The sequence below is a fragment of the Gossypium hirsutum genome, chromosome D02 (assembly GCF_007990345.1).
Source record: "Gossypium hirsutum isolate 1008001.06 chromosome D02, Gossypium_hirsutum_v2.1, whole genome shotgun sequence".
In the NCBI taxonomy this organism is placed as follows: Eukaryota; Viridiplantae; Streptophyta; class Magnoliopsida; order Malvales; family Malvaceae; genus Gossypium; species Gossypium hirsutum.
This window is the reverse complement of record NC_053438.1, coordinates 69,163,779-69,179,335: the sequence shown is the minus strand read 5'-3', so window position 1 is coordinate 69,179,335 and position 15,557 is coordinate 69,163,779. Positions and strand designations below refer to the sequence as shown.

At 31.6% G+C, this 15,557-nt stretch overlaps 1 protein-coding gene and 1 long non-coding RNA gene across 2 annotated transcripts; both read left to right on the top strand.

Annotated features, from left to right (window-relative positions):
- The first annotated feature begins 635 nt into the window (after positions 1-635).
- Positions 636-1,535, top strand: LOC107928328 (uncharacterized). The gene is made up of 3 exons (XR_005910565.1): positions 636-828; positions 920-1,004; positions 1,320-1,535. It is a non-coding gene; the product is annotated as an uncharacterized lncRNA (long non-coding RNA).
- Positions 1,536-6,946: 5,411 nt separating this feature from the next.
- Positions 6,947-10,756, top strand: LOC107908829 (cyclin-D1-1). The gene is made up of 5 exons (XM_016836105.2): positions 6,947-9,319; positions 9,412-9,498; positions 9,615-9,927; positions 10,006-10,124; positions 10,325-10,756. The coding sequence occupies exons 1-5, from the start codon at positions 8,990-8,992 to the stop codon at positions 10,568-10,570; spliced, it is 1,095 nt and encodes a 364-aa protein (XP_016691594.2). The 5' UTR covers positions 6,947-8,989; the 3' UTR covers positions 10,571-10,756.
- The last annotated feature ends 4,801 nt before the right edge of the window (positions 10,757-15,557 follow it).

The following is a 15,557-nucleotide window of genomic DNA, read 5'->3' as shown; positions in this document are numbered from 1 at the left end:
ATATATTACATAAAATAAATGATATAAGTATGTATATTGTAAAATAAAACAGTGTAAGTATGTACATATATATGTAAAAAAAGACATATATACATATATTTTATAAAAATGAATGATGGATATAGACGTATATGTATGTATGTATAACAAAACATATGTATGTATATAAGCTAAAAAAACGTGTCTATAAAGAGATATATAGATATATATAATAAGATATAAATATATAATAAGATGATATATATAAATAGTTATAATAATAATAATAATAAGACAAATATATTCAAAATTTAAATAAGTAAATATAAATAAAATATAACAATAACAATGTAAAACTAAATGGTATAATAATGGTGACGTAAATATACATATATATAATGGCAAAATATAATAATAATAGCTAGATTAGTTAATAAAACAACAAAAATAACAAAATGGGTCAATTTGTGATAAAAATAAAATTTAAAGGGTAAGACTATAATAAAATGCACAAAGGAGGACCAAAATAGAAGGGCGCGAAAGGAAGAAGGACCAAAGGGGTAATAAACCCGATTTTCAGGCCACACGTCCCTTCCTTAGGGGCCCAACTAATTGAGGATCAAATTAAAAAAGGGAACAAATCCGTGGTCCAAATTAAAATAGGAGAAAAAAGACAAATGGTCCAAATTGAAACAGACTGAAAATGCGGAAGGGCCTGAAGCGCAAATAACCCCTTGATAGAAAACACGCGGATCCTTGGCAGGCGGGTCGGGTGGATCGGGTCTAAAGACTAAACGACGTCGTTTTAGGGCTATGATGCCAAGCCCTAAACGACGCCGTTTAAGAGGGGTATAAAATTCTAATTTTTTAGCAAAAATTCATTCTCTTCCACTCTTCAAAAAAAAACACAAAATACTCTCTCAACTCTCCCTCTTTTCAGTCCCTCCTCCGGCTAGGGTCCGGCCGCCTCCGGTCATGGGGCCGTCGCGCCGGCCACCGTACACGGTGGCCGGAAAATTCAAAAGGTATGTTTTTTTTTGCCTTTTTTTTATATGTTATATATATAGTTTTAAAAAATAAAAGAAACAAAATCGAACACAAATAATTCGAAAGGAAAAAAATAAAGAGAAAAAAAACTAGAAAAAGAAAATAAATATACCGAAAATGGGGTTGTTGAATTTGTTTTTTTATTTCTTATTTCTTGAATTTCTTTTTGCAAAAAGGGGGGCTTGTTACAGAGATGATACTTGGCTTTATAGCCAATTTTACATGCTATTTTAGTCTTCTTTTTTCTTTTTCTCTGTTTGCCACTGTGCTTTGCGTGATTTTCTTCTTTGCAGGCAAGTGGGGTGATGGGCGAGCGGCGCGAGTCAGAGGGTAGGTGGCTGAGATGATTGACGGCGGCGGCAGATGCAGAAGGCCCTAGGTGCGGCGCACCTAGGGTTAGGGTTTCTTTTTTTTATTTGTGTTTTGGGTAATGGGTTTTGTAATTGGGCTTGGGTAGGTTTTAAATTTTTGGGCCTGTTATTTGGCGAGGCCCGGGTAAATTTGGGCTGTACAGTTAGTATCAACACGCTATAATATCAAAAGCAATGTAATTTCTCTAAAATAAAGTAGACAACTTAATACTTGTATTATTAGAAAGTGAGCAAATAATGTTAACTATTTCTATTAATAAACTTCAGGATAAGTAGTAATTTAGTGTTTATAATATTCGAAATTGAACAAATAAGAACCATTGAAGATTAATTTTTGTTTAATTAAAGCTAACATGACAAAAAAGAAGATAAATGCACAAAACTCCGGGTTTTATATCCTTCCATATATAGGGATGAACATAGAGATTAGGATTGAAAGTGTCTACCTATTGAGTGGCCTTAAGCTAATGGGCACTTTCACATTGAATTTGGTAAACCTAACATCCAAATACAAAGTCACATGTATGGTCTGAAACTCTCACTAATTACCAATCTAGTTGCTATAAATTGTTCACAACCACCGGTATTAGCCCTTTGTGTGGAAATTAAAAAAAAAAAAAAGGTAAAAAGGGAAATAACATGAAGAGGGACTCCATTGTTGTATCGTGTGCGGCGGTGCTAGTGGTGGTGGGGGTGTTTCCCAATAAAACACGCATGGCAGAGGCAGCGCTATGTAGCAACTCTTTTGGAGTACGACCCATGCTTGAATTCTCATAAGAAGCCGCCACCAAGATGAGGGAACAACAGCCATGTTATTGTGGGTACAATCAGGATGAAGATTATAGACGGCTTTTTGATAGAAACGAGCTTAAAAAATGGCTGCCATGTGTGGATATACATATCCTAACTGTTAAATTTGAATATCTCTGAGTCAAAGGATTGATATGAATAAAATGAATCATTATATGAAAATAATAAGTTTATGTAATATTTTTACTCATATTATAATATAGTGGTGATTTTTTAGGATTTATCTTTGTTTACCTATCTGCAAAATATGTGTTATGTTTATTCAATTTTTATTCTTTTAAATATTTTTCTTTTTTTACTTATATCGTACATATATTTTAGTCTATGTTAAAATATTGATTCACAAGAAAACATTTGAAAATTGGAGAAGATAATTTGTAATTAATTTTGAATTATTATTGAAATAAAGATAAATTTAACCCTCACATTTAAATTAATATTATTTTGGTTCACTTTAGTTTTTAAATTTTAAATTTTAGTCAATTTGTTTTGCATTGGACAGAAAAATTAATCATTGCACAATAATCTACTTGTATTTCACTATTGACATTCATAATTTTTCTAAAAACTTGTATCAACTTCTTTTTTAAAAAATTGGTTGAATTTTTAATATTTTTATTAATTTTTATGAATTTTAATGAAGTATACTTGAACCGTAACATGAGTTGTAATGTGATTATAGTTAAAATTTCAACAGTCCAGTTAACTTTTTTTCTTCTAAAACAATGTAATTTAACTAAAATTTAAAGATTTTGCGTCAAAGTAATCGAATTAATAATAATTTGAGCTAAATTGAAAAAAGAATAAAAGTTATGGGATGAATTTATCATTATGTCCTTATTATTTAATAGTAAATTAATTTTTATTAAAAATTAATGTTTTCATTTAAATTTAAATTTAAAAATATTTTTTTGACATTTTGTTATTTTAAATAGTAAAATGAATTTTTGATAAGTTGGAATCTCAATCCAAATCTAGCTTGGTAAGTGGTTTTTATAAAATTTGGGCTGCAATTTGACCCAGTTTGATTGTTGTACATTTCTGCAATTATAATTTGTAAATTTTTTGCTATTATCTCTAGCATATGATTTTTTGGCTTCCTAATTACGGCAATGAAATGTGAATTGTTGGGAATATTATAATGTTTAGTATATTTTTGTATTAAATAAATTTCTCGTCTCGACGTTGAACTCCTTTCATCGCGGCGACGGCTAACAGTTCGTGGCATCTCGACATCAAGTGATTTGGCATCGTGACGTGACATACTGTTTGGGGATGTTACGACGTGGAGGTAGTCATGTCGCGACGTCATTTAAATTATTTACAGTTTGGTCCTTATTCCAGATCAACTTTAGACCTTAGGTAAGTTCGTATAAGACTCGGGAAAAGTTTTTAAATTGTACTGAATGATTTAAATGATTGAAATTGTTGCGTTTTGATTCGTTTTATTCATTAAATATATGCAATTATTCCATTATCGATTGTAGCATCATGTAGTTCAGACTCGAAGATCGGGTCAGGTGAGGGGTGTTACAACATATAACAAATTTGATAATGTGTCAAATAATTTTAAATTCCAACAATTCTATTACTAAAGATAATCTTAAATTTCGTGAACCAGAGACATTTCAAAGAGAATATTACATTCCAATAAAAATAATTAAAATTTAATATACCAAATATTAGAATTATATTCTAACTAATTAAATTACATAGAAAGTGAGTTTGAAAAACCTCAAAAAATAATAATTCATTCCATAGAACTAAAATATCAAATTTATAATATAAACTTGCACATGATATCAAAATATTGATCTAATATAATTGTATGCATTAAACTTAATTTTGATTTTAAAAAGGCATAAAGATAAATTTAGCCCTCAACATTTGTGTTTTATGTTAATTTGACATTTATTCTTTTCTTTAGCTAAATTTAGCCACTAACCTTTTAAAAAAGAGTCAATTTGTTTTTCTATAACAAAAATGTGAGTAAAACATTAATTTTTTAACAATATCGATATGGCAACTTGCATGGCAGTTCATATACATTTCATGCTGACATGATACTTTTTGTCTCATATGCAATGTCAATAAATAATTCAAAAAATATAAAAGCATACTCAACAAATAAAAAATTCAAAATTATAAACAAATTATAAAATTTTCATAAAAATTCAAAAAATTAGTACAGTAAATATGGATTGCCATGTAAACTATCATGTTTAAAAAATAACATTTTATTCGGTATTTCTGTAGAATAATCATTTCGACTCTTTTTCAAAAGATTAATGGTGAAATTTGACTCTATTTCCAAAGGTTGGTGGTTAAATTGTCTCTTTATAAAGGTTGAGGGCCAAATTTAACTTTAAAAAAGAATAATGATGAAATTGACAAAAAAAAAATTAACGTTAAGGGTTAAGTTTGACATTGTGCCTTTAAAAAACAACATTATCTTTCACAGCTTTTCTTTGCTAGCCCTTGTTCTATTCTCTCTCATTTTGCAAACTCAAGGAGAGCCTTTTGACGCTGGGGTCATCCATCATGTAACGACCCGAAAGTTAATGATGTAAAAAGAATACGGTTTCAGGATCCCGTTTCTGAAAACCGAGTACGAAGTTATATTATAGGTGAATTAAATTTTGGATAGGTAATTTTTCTGAAATAGTGATTAATTAAGGTTTAGAGACTAAATTGTAAAGCCCAATCGCTATAGATTTTTAATTAGAAAATGAGTTGAGGACTTATATAACAATTAAACTAATGACTAAAATGGAAAATTTACCACCCTAGAAATATTAGTGGACGGTAGATGGATGTTATAAATATATATTATAAAATTTTAATTCATTATATTATAAAAAGTAAAAAAAAAAGAGTAATATATGTATATACATTAGAAATCGGGGGATAGCGAGAAAACATCATCTTCTCTACCAAATTTGAGAGAACTTGGCGGAGAAAACTCCATGGCCGATTCTCAACCTTTTATTTCAACAAATTGCTACTTTCGACCCAAAGTCCTCGACGGGAAAGGAAAAGCTAAAGTCGTCGATGAATAACTTAGAGTTTTCGATTTGTATTTATAAATTCAAATCACTTTAATTGTTGCACATTTCTATTGTTTTACATGGTAATTTATGGAGGTAAGCTGAGATTTGTTAGCTGAAATTAAATTGGTACGAATATGTTTGATTATTGGGATAGAGGACTAAATTGAATAGAAATGAAAATAGTATAATTTGATGAAAGTATGAAATTGAGTTGAGATTTGTTATATACGGTATTGGAATGGTGAATTAAGGATGAAATTGATATTGATAGAATGTGGAATGATCTTATAATGGAATTGGAAATTGGTTATCTATTAAATGTACAGGTTATCCTTCAGTTTATTCGATGATTCACTATGTGTGCCAATATAATTGTTTCGGTATATCTGATGATGCACTGTGTGTGCCGGTAAATTGCTTCAATATATCTGATGGTGCATTGTGTGTGCCAATATAAATGCTTTGGCTTGTCCAATGATGCAATACGTGTGCCAGTATATTTCCTTCGGTTTATCTGATGATGCACTAAGGTGCCAGATTGGGATGCAGGTTGGTTAAAAGCATGTATGCAAAATAAGACCATATGCGAAATGAGTTGAAAACAAGCTCTTAGAGTCAATCGAATAATTGAGCTAATAAATTTAGAAATTACTAAAGAAAATGAAGTGGAATTGAATGTTTATGCTTATAACTATTGTATGTAAGTGATCAAGCATATGTTACAATGATGTAATGAATTTGAATAAATATGTGTATAGATGTGGTATGAAATTATTAGGTAATTTGGGAAAAATATTGTGGAATGGTATGACAAGTATAAGTAATGTGATAAAAGAATAATTTGGTATGAAAATTGTATAGGATTGATTAGTGGGTGGAATTTAAATTTAGTGCGTACATTGGCATAAGCTTGTTAATTATCGTAAATTATAGGTTTACTACTAAGTTTATTACTTAGTGTGCGATTTGTTTTCTGTGCACAGGTTAGGTTCAATTCGAGATCCCGAGTGAGAACTACAATTTCCAATCAAAGATCTCGAACTCAACAATGTTTGTGTACCTCTTTCTTTTGTTGGTGGCATGTACTCAGGTGGTGTCTATTTGATTTCCAAATTATGCTTAAATTCACCTTAGCTCATAAATGTTTATATATATATGGAGTAATTAGGTTGTAATGGATGTAAACTTAGTAAAATGATCATAAAATGTCATATGAATTTCACAAATGGCTAAACATTCACTTAAGTAATGTTGTGTGAATGACATTTAAATTTTGGTGTATGCAAGTATGAATCCTTGATGAATATGTTAGATTATAGAATTAATCCGTTTCACTTCTCCTAATTGATGATTGAAGTCATTATTTAATATTAGGAAATTGTGGTTAAATGTTTCAATAATAGTTGTAATGACTTAAATAGGTATGGATAATATGTATTGTAGTGATTAGAATATGTGGTAGGTACATAATCACTGTATATTTAGTCAAAAATAGGATAGGATTTAGGCCATGTATTGGTTGTGGTGAGATTGTAGGTTTTTGGGATGAAAAATTGCATAGTCAATGTGTGACATCGCGACGAGGGTTGAATTCTAGGCCACGACACGATGAGAAACCTTGTCGCCATGACAAGGAGGCTGTTGGCCAAGTCAGTATGTCACGTCGCAACAAGGAACACCCTTACGTCGGGACGTCGACCTTGAATTTTAAAAATTTTCATTTTAGACCTATTTCAATTTCGATTAGCTTAAAAGCTTTCGTAAGCTCGTACAAAGCCAAAGAATGATTGTATTTCATGTTGGTTGTATAATTGTTTGATTCTATCATTAAATTGTATATTTTAATTGTGAATTAATCGTCGTTGTTCCGAAAATGAATGTGACACACTATAGCATGGACTCGATAATCGGGTCAAGTATAGGGCGTTACACATCGACTTTTCTTATCATTCCTCTTCTCCTTTCCACAACTTTTTTCTTTATTTTTCTCCAAATTTCAGCATTACTTTTCCATTTTTCCCCTATTTTTCCTCTTCCCCTTTTCTGCACCGTTGACTCCTTCCATCCATCTCAACCTCTGCCTTCAGCATTTGGTTGAATCTAATCTGACCACCATATGCCCATTTTCCACATTTTCTTTCTTCTTCTTCTTTTTTTTTACTCTTTTTTGTGGTTTTTATCGATGTTATTCTTTAAGTTCTTTTGTAGGCTATGTCCCGGTGGTGCCAAGGTTCGGTTTATGCCAATGTTTGTCTCGAGATATAGAAGTTTTAGTTGTCTGTTTTTTTTTTGCAAGATTATTGCTCCTTTAGGACTGGATGTTTAGCTTCTATTCCGGGTGTTCCTCACCACCCCTTAATGTCATAGGGTTAGAACTTTAGTCTCACAAACCGCGCAACCTAAGACAAAAACTTAGCTTCAAATCTACCTAAGTCAACCTAACTCTCAAAAAGTGAGAATTCTCTAAGGCAATGAAACTTAGCAGAAGCAAAACACTTAAACGAAGAAGCAATTAAAGAATCGAAAAAGCCACAAGCAAGTAATGCACACAAGGTGTTTAAGTAAATGCTCTCAAATATATTTGATAACTCTAAATGGAATGATTACAAATAAGGGGAAGGTCTCTATTTATAATTGAGCTTCCTCAGATCCAACGATATAGTTTAAATTACATTGACGATCAAGATTAAAGCCTATATACAATATGAGAGTTCTAAGAGATTTAAACACTATACAATCTTGTCCTTTAAGATTTACAATATTCACCATGATAACTCTAATTTACTGGAATATTTCATTGGGTCACCAAGGCTTCAAGTAGATAGATTTCTCCACATATTCTGCGAATCAGGTCAGTTCAATTGGGTTGAATGAACCTCGTTTAATCAATTGACCTCCATGGGCTATTTTGCATGCATTAGTTACAGCCTTTGATCTGTAGCCCATGACGCTAGTGCTCTGCTTTTACAAAGCAATTATTGGGTAAATGATTCCACCTGAAGACTTTTGTGGTTGGGTGATCTCTAGCCTTCGATGTCGCCATACAGTTGCTAATGGGTGTTGCACCTCTCTTAGTGGTGATGATGAAGACTATGGACTTAGGACTTTTGTTGGTTTTTGGTGTTGGGTAAGATTAAGTTCTTGTCGGGTTTAGTTTTATCCTTTTTAGTCTTTTTCATTTTATGTTGTTGCCGTTATGACCATTTGCGTTTGGTTGCTTGTGACTATTTTCTGTTAGGCAAGTTGCTCTTCTCTTCATTAAGTCTGACGTGGCTGTTGTTATCTTAATATGATTTCGAGTCTTATTGGACCACTTGACGGTTTTGTATTTCGTGTTCCTTATGGAATTTCCTTAATAACATTATGCTTGTTTCGAAAAAAATATTATTTTGATTTAATTTTCACAAATTAATTACTAACATTACAGTTATTTGTATTTATTAGATACACAAACAAATAAATAATTGTATTTATCTTACGTAGAAACAAAAACAGTTCAACTTATTTTTTTATTCACATTTATGGTCTTTTTATACTTTTTGTTAGAAAAAACGATAGGATTTTGAGTAGTAGGAAGATGTAAAAAACTAAGAAACAAAACTCCCCATAAAAACCACAAAAGCTAAATGACCAGACGAAATACCACCACCACTACCGACTCTCTCCTCCACTCCATCGCCACCGTCATCGATATCGCCACTGCAATCGTCAAAGCTTCTATCCGTCCAGTAAATGCCGTTGCGGCCGTCCATCAGCCGCATCTTTATCATCACCATCATCCAAATGTCCCTCTCTCACTCTCACTCAACTCCCTTGAACAGTTCCTCTGTCTCCGCTGCTAGTTTGTCTTGCGGTGAGGACGCCGGTGAAGTGGTAACCTGGGAACCCGAACCGTTTTCCGGCCACCATGACAAGTATTATCCCAATCCCGATGAGAATGCCATTTCAAGACTCATCGACTCGGAATCCCATCATATGCCTTTACCCGATTATCTCCGCCGTTGCCAGGACCGTTCCGTCGACGTTATATCCCGTCAAGACTCCATTAATTGGATGCTAAAGGTCCACCATTTTTCTCATTTATATACACAAAACATATAGTAGGAACAAATTTAAATTTATTGATTGTTGATATGAACATGAGGCAAATGCAGGTGCATGCACACTATCATTTCAGTCCAGTAACGGCGTTCCTCACCGTCAACTACTTCGATCGTTACCTCTCTTCTTACTCACTTCCGGTAAAAGAAAAAAAGAAACTCCGTTTCCTTTGTATTTCAAAACTCTGCAACTTAAAAATTTCCTTCCAAAATTCTTTACTTTTTTTTTTTAAATTTTTTTCAATTTGGTCCCATAGCAAGCAAATGGGTGGCCGTTTCAGCTTCTATCAGTGGCGTGTTTATCATTGGCAGCGAAAATGGAAGAACCCCAAGTGCCATTGTTACTGGACCTTCAAGTATTCGAACCCAGATTCGTTTTCGAACCTAAAACCATCCAAAGAATGGAGCTTCGTGTAATGGCTGCTCTTAATTGGAGATTATGTTCGGTAACTCCCTTTGATTATCTCCATTACTTCATCTCTAAGCTCCCTTCTTGCTCGACCCGATTATCCGATTCGTTTTCTTCTATTATCGCTGCTTCTTCGGATCTCATTCTCAACACCACCCGTGGTAATACTTCTAATCTTTACAAAAGAAAAAGAAGATTCTTATTGAAATTAGTTAAACTTTTGTTTTTGGTATTCACAGTAATTGATTTCCTCCGATTTGCGCCGTCGACGATGGCAGCCGCCGCCTTGCTTTGTGCTACCGGAGACAGTTTGGAATGTCCGGCTCGTGACGTTTTTTTTCACGAGAGTGTAAACAGAGTATGTTGTTGAAGTTTATTTGTAAATTTTGCGTTTCTTGAAGGGTCATTTTGCAAATATCTTTTTTTCCTTTTTTCTTTGCGAGAATTTCGAAGATTAAAGAAGCATAGAAAGCTGTGTTAAAATTTATAAAATCTGGCGGTGATTTTTCTTTTTCTCTTTTTTTTTCTTTTCATTTTTCTCCTTTTTCTTTGGGATAGGAAATGGTGAGAAGCTGTCACCAACTAATGGAGGAATACCTCGTCGACACATGTCCATCTGCTCGATTCAAGGAGTTAAGAGTCGAGCAGCCGTCAACCTCGCCACCAAGCCCAGTCGGCGTGCTCGACGCGGCCGCTTGCGGCAGTTGTGACACGCGCTCCGAAATTCCCGGCTGTAGCAGCAGCCAAGAAGAGCCGCCACCCAAGCGGTTTCGGTCCTCTGATCCGGATGTACAGCAACCGTAGATAAACCCCCCCTCTCCCCCTTTCCCTCCATCTTAATGAAAATGGGGACCCACTTTCTTTTTGGTCATTTTTTTCATGTTATTTATAATTTATATGATGAACGGTGGGGATATGATGGTAGAAAAGAGGAGGGAATTTTGTTATTTATAATAATTAATGAATATTGTTAAGGGCCTTTTAGTCAAAGCCGCCGAAGCTAGTTCTCATGATTTTCAATTATTCTCGGCGCATAACTCAATTATGAGTTGCATGAAGATCGAAAAACTTATAAATCATAAAGATTGATTGGACCAATTATTTCGAATATAGACCAAATTGCCCTTTTTCTTTTTCTTTTATTCCTTTCATGACACCTAAGGATCGTTAAAAGTAAAAGGAAAAAGATTTTCCGTGCATTTTGTAATTTACTTTTTGAATTTTGATCCTCATTTTAATAAACAACCAAATTTATCCTTTTTCTTATATCTGTGAATTAAAAAATTGTGAAACGGTGCCGTTTCCTTCTGTGTAAATCGCTTTTCTCCACGTGTCCGACAAAAATTTACGGACACTGGGGTCGTTGGATTGTGGCGAGTGGCTGTTTCAATGCTGTTGGACTTTCGACCAGTTTATTTCTCCTGTGTACATATATTTGGACATCATGATTCCGTAATGAAACAAGATCAATACGGGGTTATTATTGTAAATTCCCCTAACCAATTTTTCTGTGTGGTCTATAAAAAATTTGTGTGGTAGCCATGTAAGGATTCATTATTCTAATAGCTAATTATACCAAACATCTCAAATTATGACCCTGATCCTAAATTAGCTCCTAAATTTTAAATTATTCTAATTTTATCCTTAAATCATCGAGTTTACATCAATTAGGTTCTTTGTTATTAAAATCATTAATTTACCTGTTAATGACATGTCAGATCTTATTTGAAAATTTCAAGAAAAAACATGAATATTGTAAAATAGATGTTTTAAAAATATTAATTTTGAGGTTTTCAAAATATTTTACAAAATTATAGAAGCTTCATTGTTCACTCTCTTTTTTTTTTCAGTTTCAGTTTCATTTTATTTTTAGTTTTTAATTTTAAAAGTTATATAACATCCTTCAATTTCTTTAAATATTTCATTTTAAATTTAGCTATGTAAAATTTGATTTGTCATTTAACGGTTAAATTAATAATTTTAATAATGAAAGGACATAATTAATATAATATTTAATAATTTAAGGATGTAATTAGAAATTTCTAAAATTTGATGACTAATTTAAAATGAAGTAATAGTTTGGAATTTTGGTGCAATTATCCTTATTCTAATAGTTAATATTTCATGCACCTTTATTAAAAATTATTATTATTATTATTGAAATATTATTTTTAATTTTATTTTTAAAAAAACGTGAACCATGATATCAGACGTGATGTGGGCGTAAGCCACGTAAGATTTCATGCCTACTGCTGAAGGGAAAGAGAGAGGGGGTGGAGGATTTGGAGGGAAAGCATCAGAGTAGAGTTGGGGGAAGGTGAAATCAATCAGAGCCATCCAGTTGTTGAAAAGGATGACAGGTGTGCTCTGAGATGAGGGCAAAGATTTGATTTGATTTGATAAAGGGCAGTGGGGCCCACTTTACGAAGCGAACGCACTATTACTGTTCTACAAAGGCACTTATTTAATACATTTCAATTTAACAAGTATTTAGAATTTTACCGATTAAGTCTTAACTCGATTAATATTGATATATTGTCAATCCAGAAGAACGTGAGTTCGAGTGTGTTGAAGCGTATTATAATCCTATTTAAGGGTTGAGGAGAGGCTATGTGTAGTTCTATACATTGTATTAAAAAGAATAGATATTATAAGAACTTATAATGAAGTACCAATTAATATATTAATTCTTTATTTACTATAATGTGTTTAAAATTGATTTTTTGTAATTTAGTTTAATATAATTTTATTTTTAAACTATTTTTTATATATTTATTTTAAAATTGGGGAAGGGAATAGGATTGCATAGAATTAAACTCAAGTTCTCATGTCTACAACATAATACTCTTGTCACTAAATCAAGAAGTTGGTGGCATTTTTATACAAACTTAATTTTAAAAACATAAAAATAAATAATAATATAAAATTACAATTAGATCAAAACTTATTCAAATAATCTGCCCACCCCATTAGCACTTTAAATCACCTGTTTCTATTGTCACATACGTGGCAAAAAAAAGGTATTTTCGTTGGTTCAATTTTTACTTCAGATTTTTTTTAATTTTAAAATGTGAATTTAATAATATGATGGAAAATAAAGGGTATTCTCGTTGGTTCAATTTTTTTTCAAACTCATACTTTTATATATATAGATTATAGTTTATAAATGTATTCAGTTATTAACTATAACAATTTAAAAAAGTTTTTTTTCCCTTTTCTTTTCTTTTTATTTAAACATACTGATAAATTTAGTTATTAACGCTTATACTTTTATCAATTTGATACTTTTTTTAGTTAAATTTGACCCTTGACCATTTTAAAGGAGTCAAATTTGACCACCAATCTTTCAAAAAAAGTAGAATTATTGGTTTTTAACAGAAATACTAACTAAAACGTTGAGTTTTTAAATATGACAACCCGCATGATACTACATGTGTACTTCATTCTTCTTCTTTTTGTTTTTAAATTTTTATGATTTTTTTAATAATTTTGAAATTTTGAATTCTCGAAATTTTTTATAAAATTTAAATATATTTATTGGCGTAACATACAAGACAAATAGTGTCATATTGGCATGAAGTACATGTGAGTTTTTACGCTAATTATCACGCCAACATTGTTAAAAATTAATGTTTTAGACAATATTTCCATTAAAAAAAGCGATTGAACTTTGTTTGAAAAGTCAATGGGGAATTTTAGCTATAGCTGAAAAGAAAAAAAGCCAAATTGACAACTACATCAACTTTGAGGAATAAATTGGCTGTGTAGAGGTATTATTAATGGATGCATGTCCGTTCATGTTTTTCTTTAATTTTCCATGGGAAGTGTTCTTAAAGAAACATTGTACTTCCAATTTGATATAAAATTCTAGGGTGTGTTTCAACATTATATATCAATGGGATAAATATTAAATTCGTATCAGATTAATGTACTTGTTTGTGTATGCCATATATCGATATAAAATAGTTCTAATTTGATAATGTTGTTAGTAAAATCAAAGTTTTATATATAAAATCACACAAAATCAAAATTCATAATATTACTCATTAAATTAAAAATTTATATATAATTTTAGTATTTATCATAAAAATTAAAACAAATGATTAACATACTTCAATTACACTTGATTACATAAAACTTACTAGTTAATAATTGAAGTGACTATCTAAATATGCTATAAATTTGTGCAGACATAAAACTCTGTATATTACCTATTGGTCAGAATGTTCACCGCTTCAGATGTGGCCTGAATTTGAATCACGCTAATTAGGTTGTTATTAGGTTTTTGCCTGACAAGAAAAAAAAGAAAAAGAAAAGAAAGCAATGAGAAAGTAAACGAAACATATGTCCACCGAAAAATCTAGTTCATAGTTTTTAAGATAAATCACAAAATATGTTATTTAAATTCAAATCTAAATTTATAAATTTGTTTAGGCTAAATTATTATTTTGGGCTTAAATTTCATAATAATTTTATATTAGGATTTTAATTTTTTTGTCCAAATTAATTCATGGATTTGGTAATTGTTTCTATATTAGGGCTTAAACTAGATAATTGATGACATATCGGAGTCTGAACTTAACAATTGTTTTCACATGGAGCTTGAACGTTAGGATTTTTAAGGACATATCAAGGACTAACCTGGACAGAAAAAAGTTCAGGCCCCAATGCGAGAATAATTGCTGAGCTCATAGAAGTTTATGGACTAACTTGAACAAAAAAAATTCAAATATGGGAACAGTTGTCAAGTTTAGGGACAAACTCGGATAAAAAACAGATCATACCTGAAAACTAACATGGAAAAAAAATTCAAGAACCATGTTTAAGCTAGAGGTGATCATGGGCCGGGCCGAGCCCAGGAAAAATTTCAGCCTGGCCCGAAATATGGGCCTGAAATTTTGTCCGGGCGCGGCCCGAGAAAAAATCATAAGCCGAGCCCGACCCGGCCCAGCCTATTTTTTAATAAACACAAAAAAAATTATTTTAAAAATAAAAAAAGTATTTTAAAAATATTTTAAAATAAAAAAAATAAAAATATTTATTATATTTGGGCCAGGCCCAGGCCAAAAAGTGGTACCCGAGGCCCGGCTTATTTTTTGCCCAAGCCCATATTTCAGACGGGCCGTCGGGCCGGGCCATGAGCAACTCTAGTTTAAGCTTGGTTTGGTTTTTGAAAATATCTTCTATTTTCATTTTTAGAAAATAATAATCGTTTTCTATCATTTTAAAAATCGAGAAACACATTTAATAAATAAAAATAAAAGATTGTTTTCCATAATGAAAATAAAAAAGCATGTTTGGTAACTATAAATAAATAAATAATTGACATTTATATTGACTCAAACTAGTGTATCGAATTTAATATTTAAAAAAGCGGTTAAAAAAAGGGGGAATTTTTGCGTCTAAATGAGTTTGAACAATGGACAATTAACGTAAAGTTAAAAACATGATTTTTACTTTTACAAAAGATTTGTAGTGGAAATAATTTTTTATTATTTTTTAATTTTCACATGTTTTTTATATTCTCCTTTCAAAACCCATGTTTTATTTTCTAAAAAACGAAAAGGAACCCTAAGCCTTAGCTTTTGGAATGGAAACATGTATTCTTATTTTCTCCGCAATGGCACAATGAGCCGCCCAACCCTTTCTACCATCCAAGTAAATATAATCATTTTTTGTGGCTGGGATATGGCTAAGTTGGGTCCCATTTCCAGGCTGTAAGCAAAAAGGTGGAGGTAGGACCCATCCTCTTCACCAAATTTCCTGCTATGCAGGAACATCTAATAAATCA

What these genes read in the sequence shown, in the direction of transcription:
- LOC107908829 (XM_016836105.2), top strand. Translation starts at nt 8,990, where the DNA reads ATGCCGTTGCGGCCGTCCATCAGCCGCATCTTTATCATCACCATCATC. An exon ending in TCTCTTCTTACTCACTTCCG is followed by an intron (nt 9,499 to 9,614) that starts GTAAAAGAAAAA and finishes TTGGTCCCATAG; the next exon opens with CAAGCAAATGGGTGGCCGTT. An exon ending in TTCACGAGAGTGTAAACAGA is followed by an intron (nt 10,125 to 10,324) that starts GTATGTTGTTGA and finishes TCTTTGGGATAG; the next exon opens with GAAATGGTGAGAAGCTGTCA.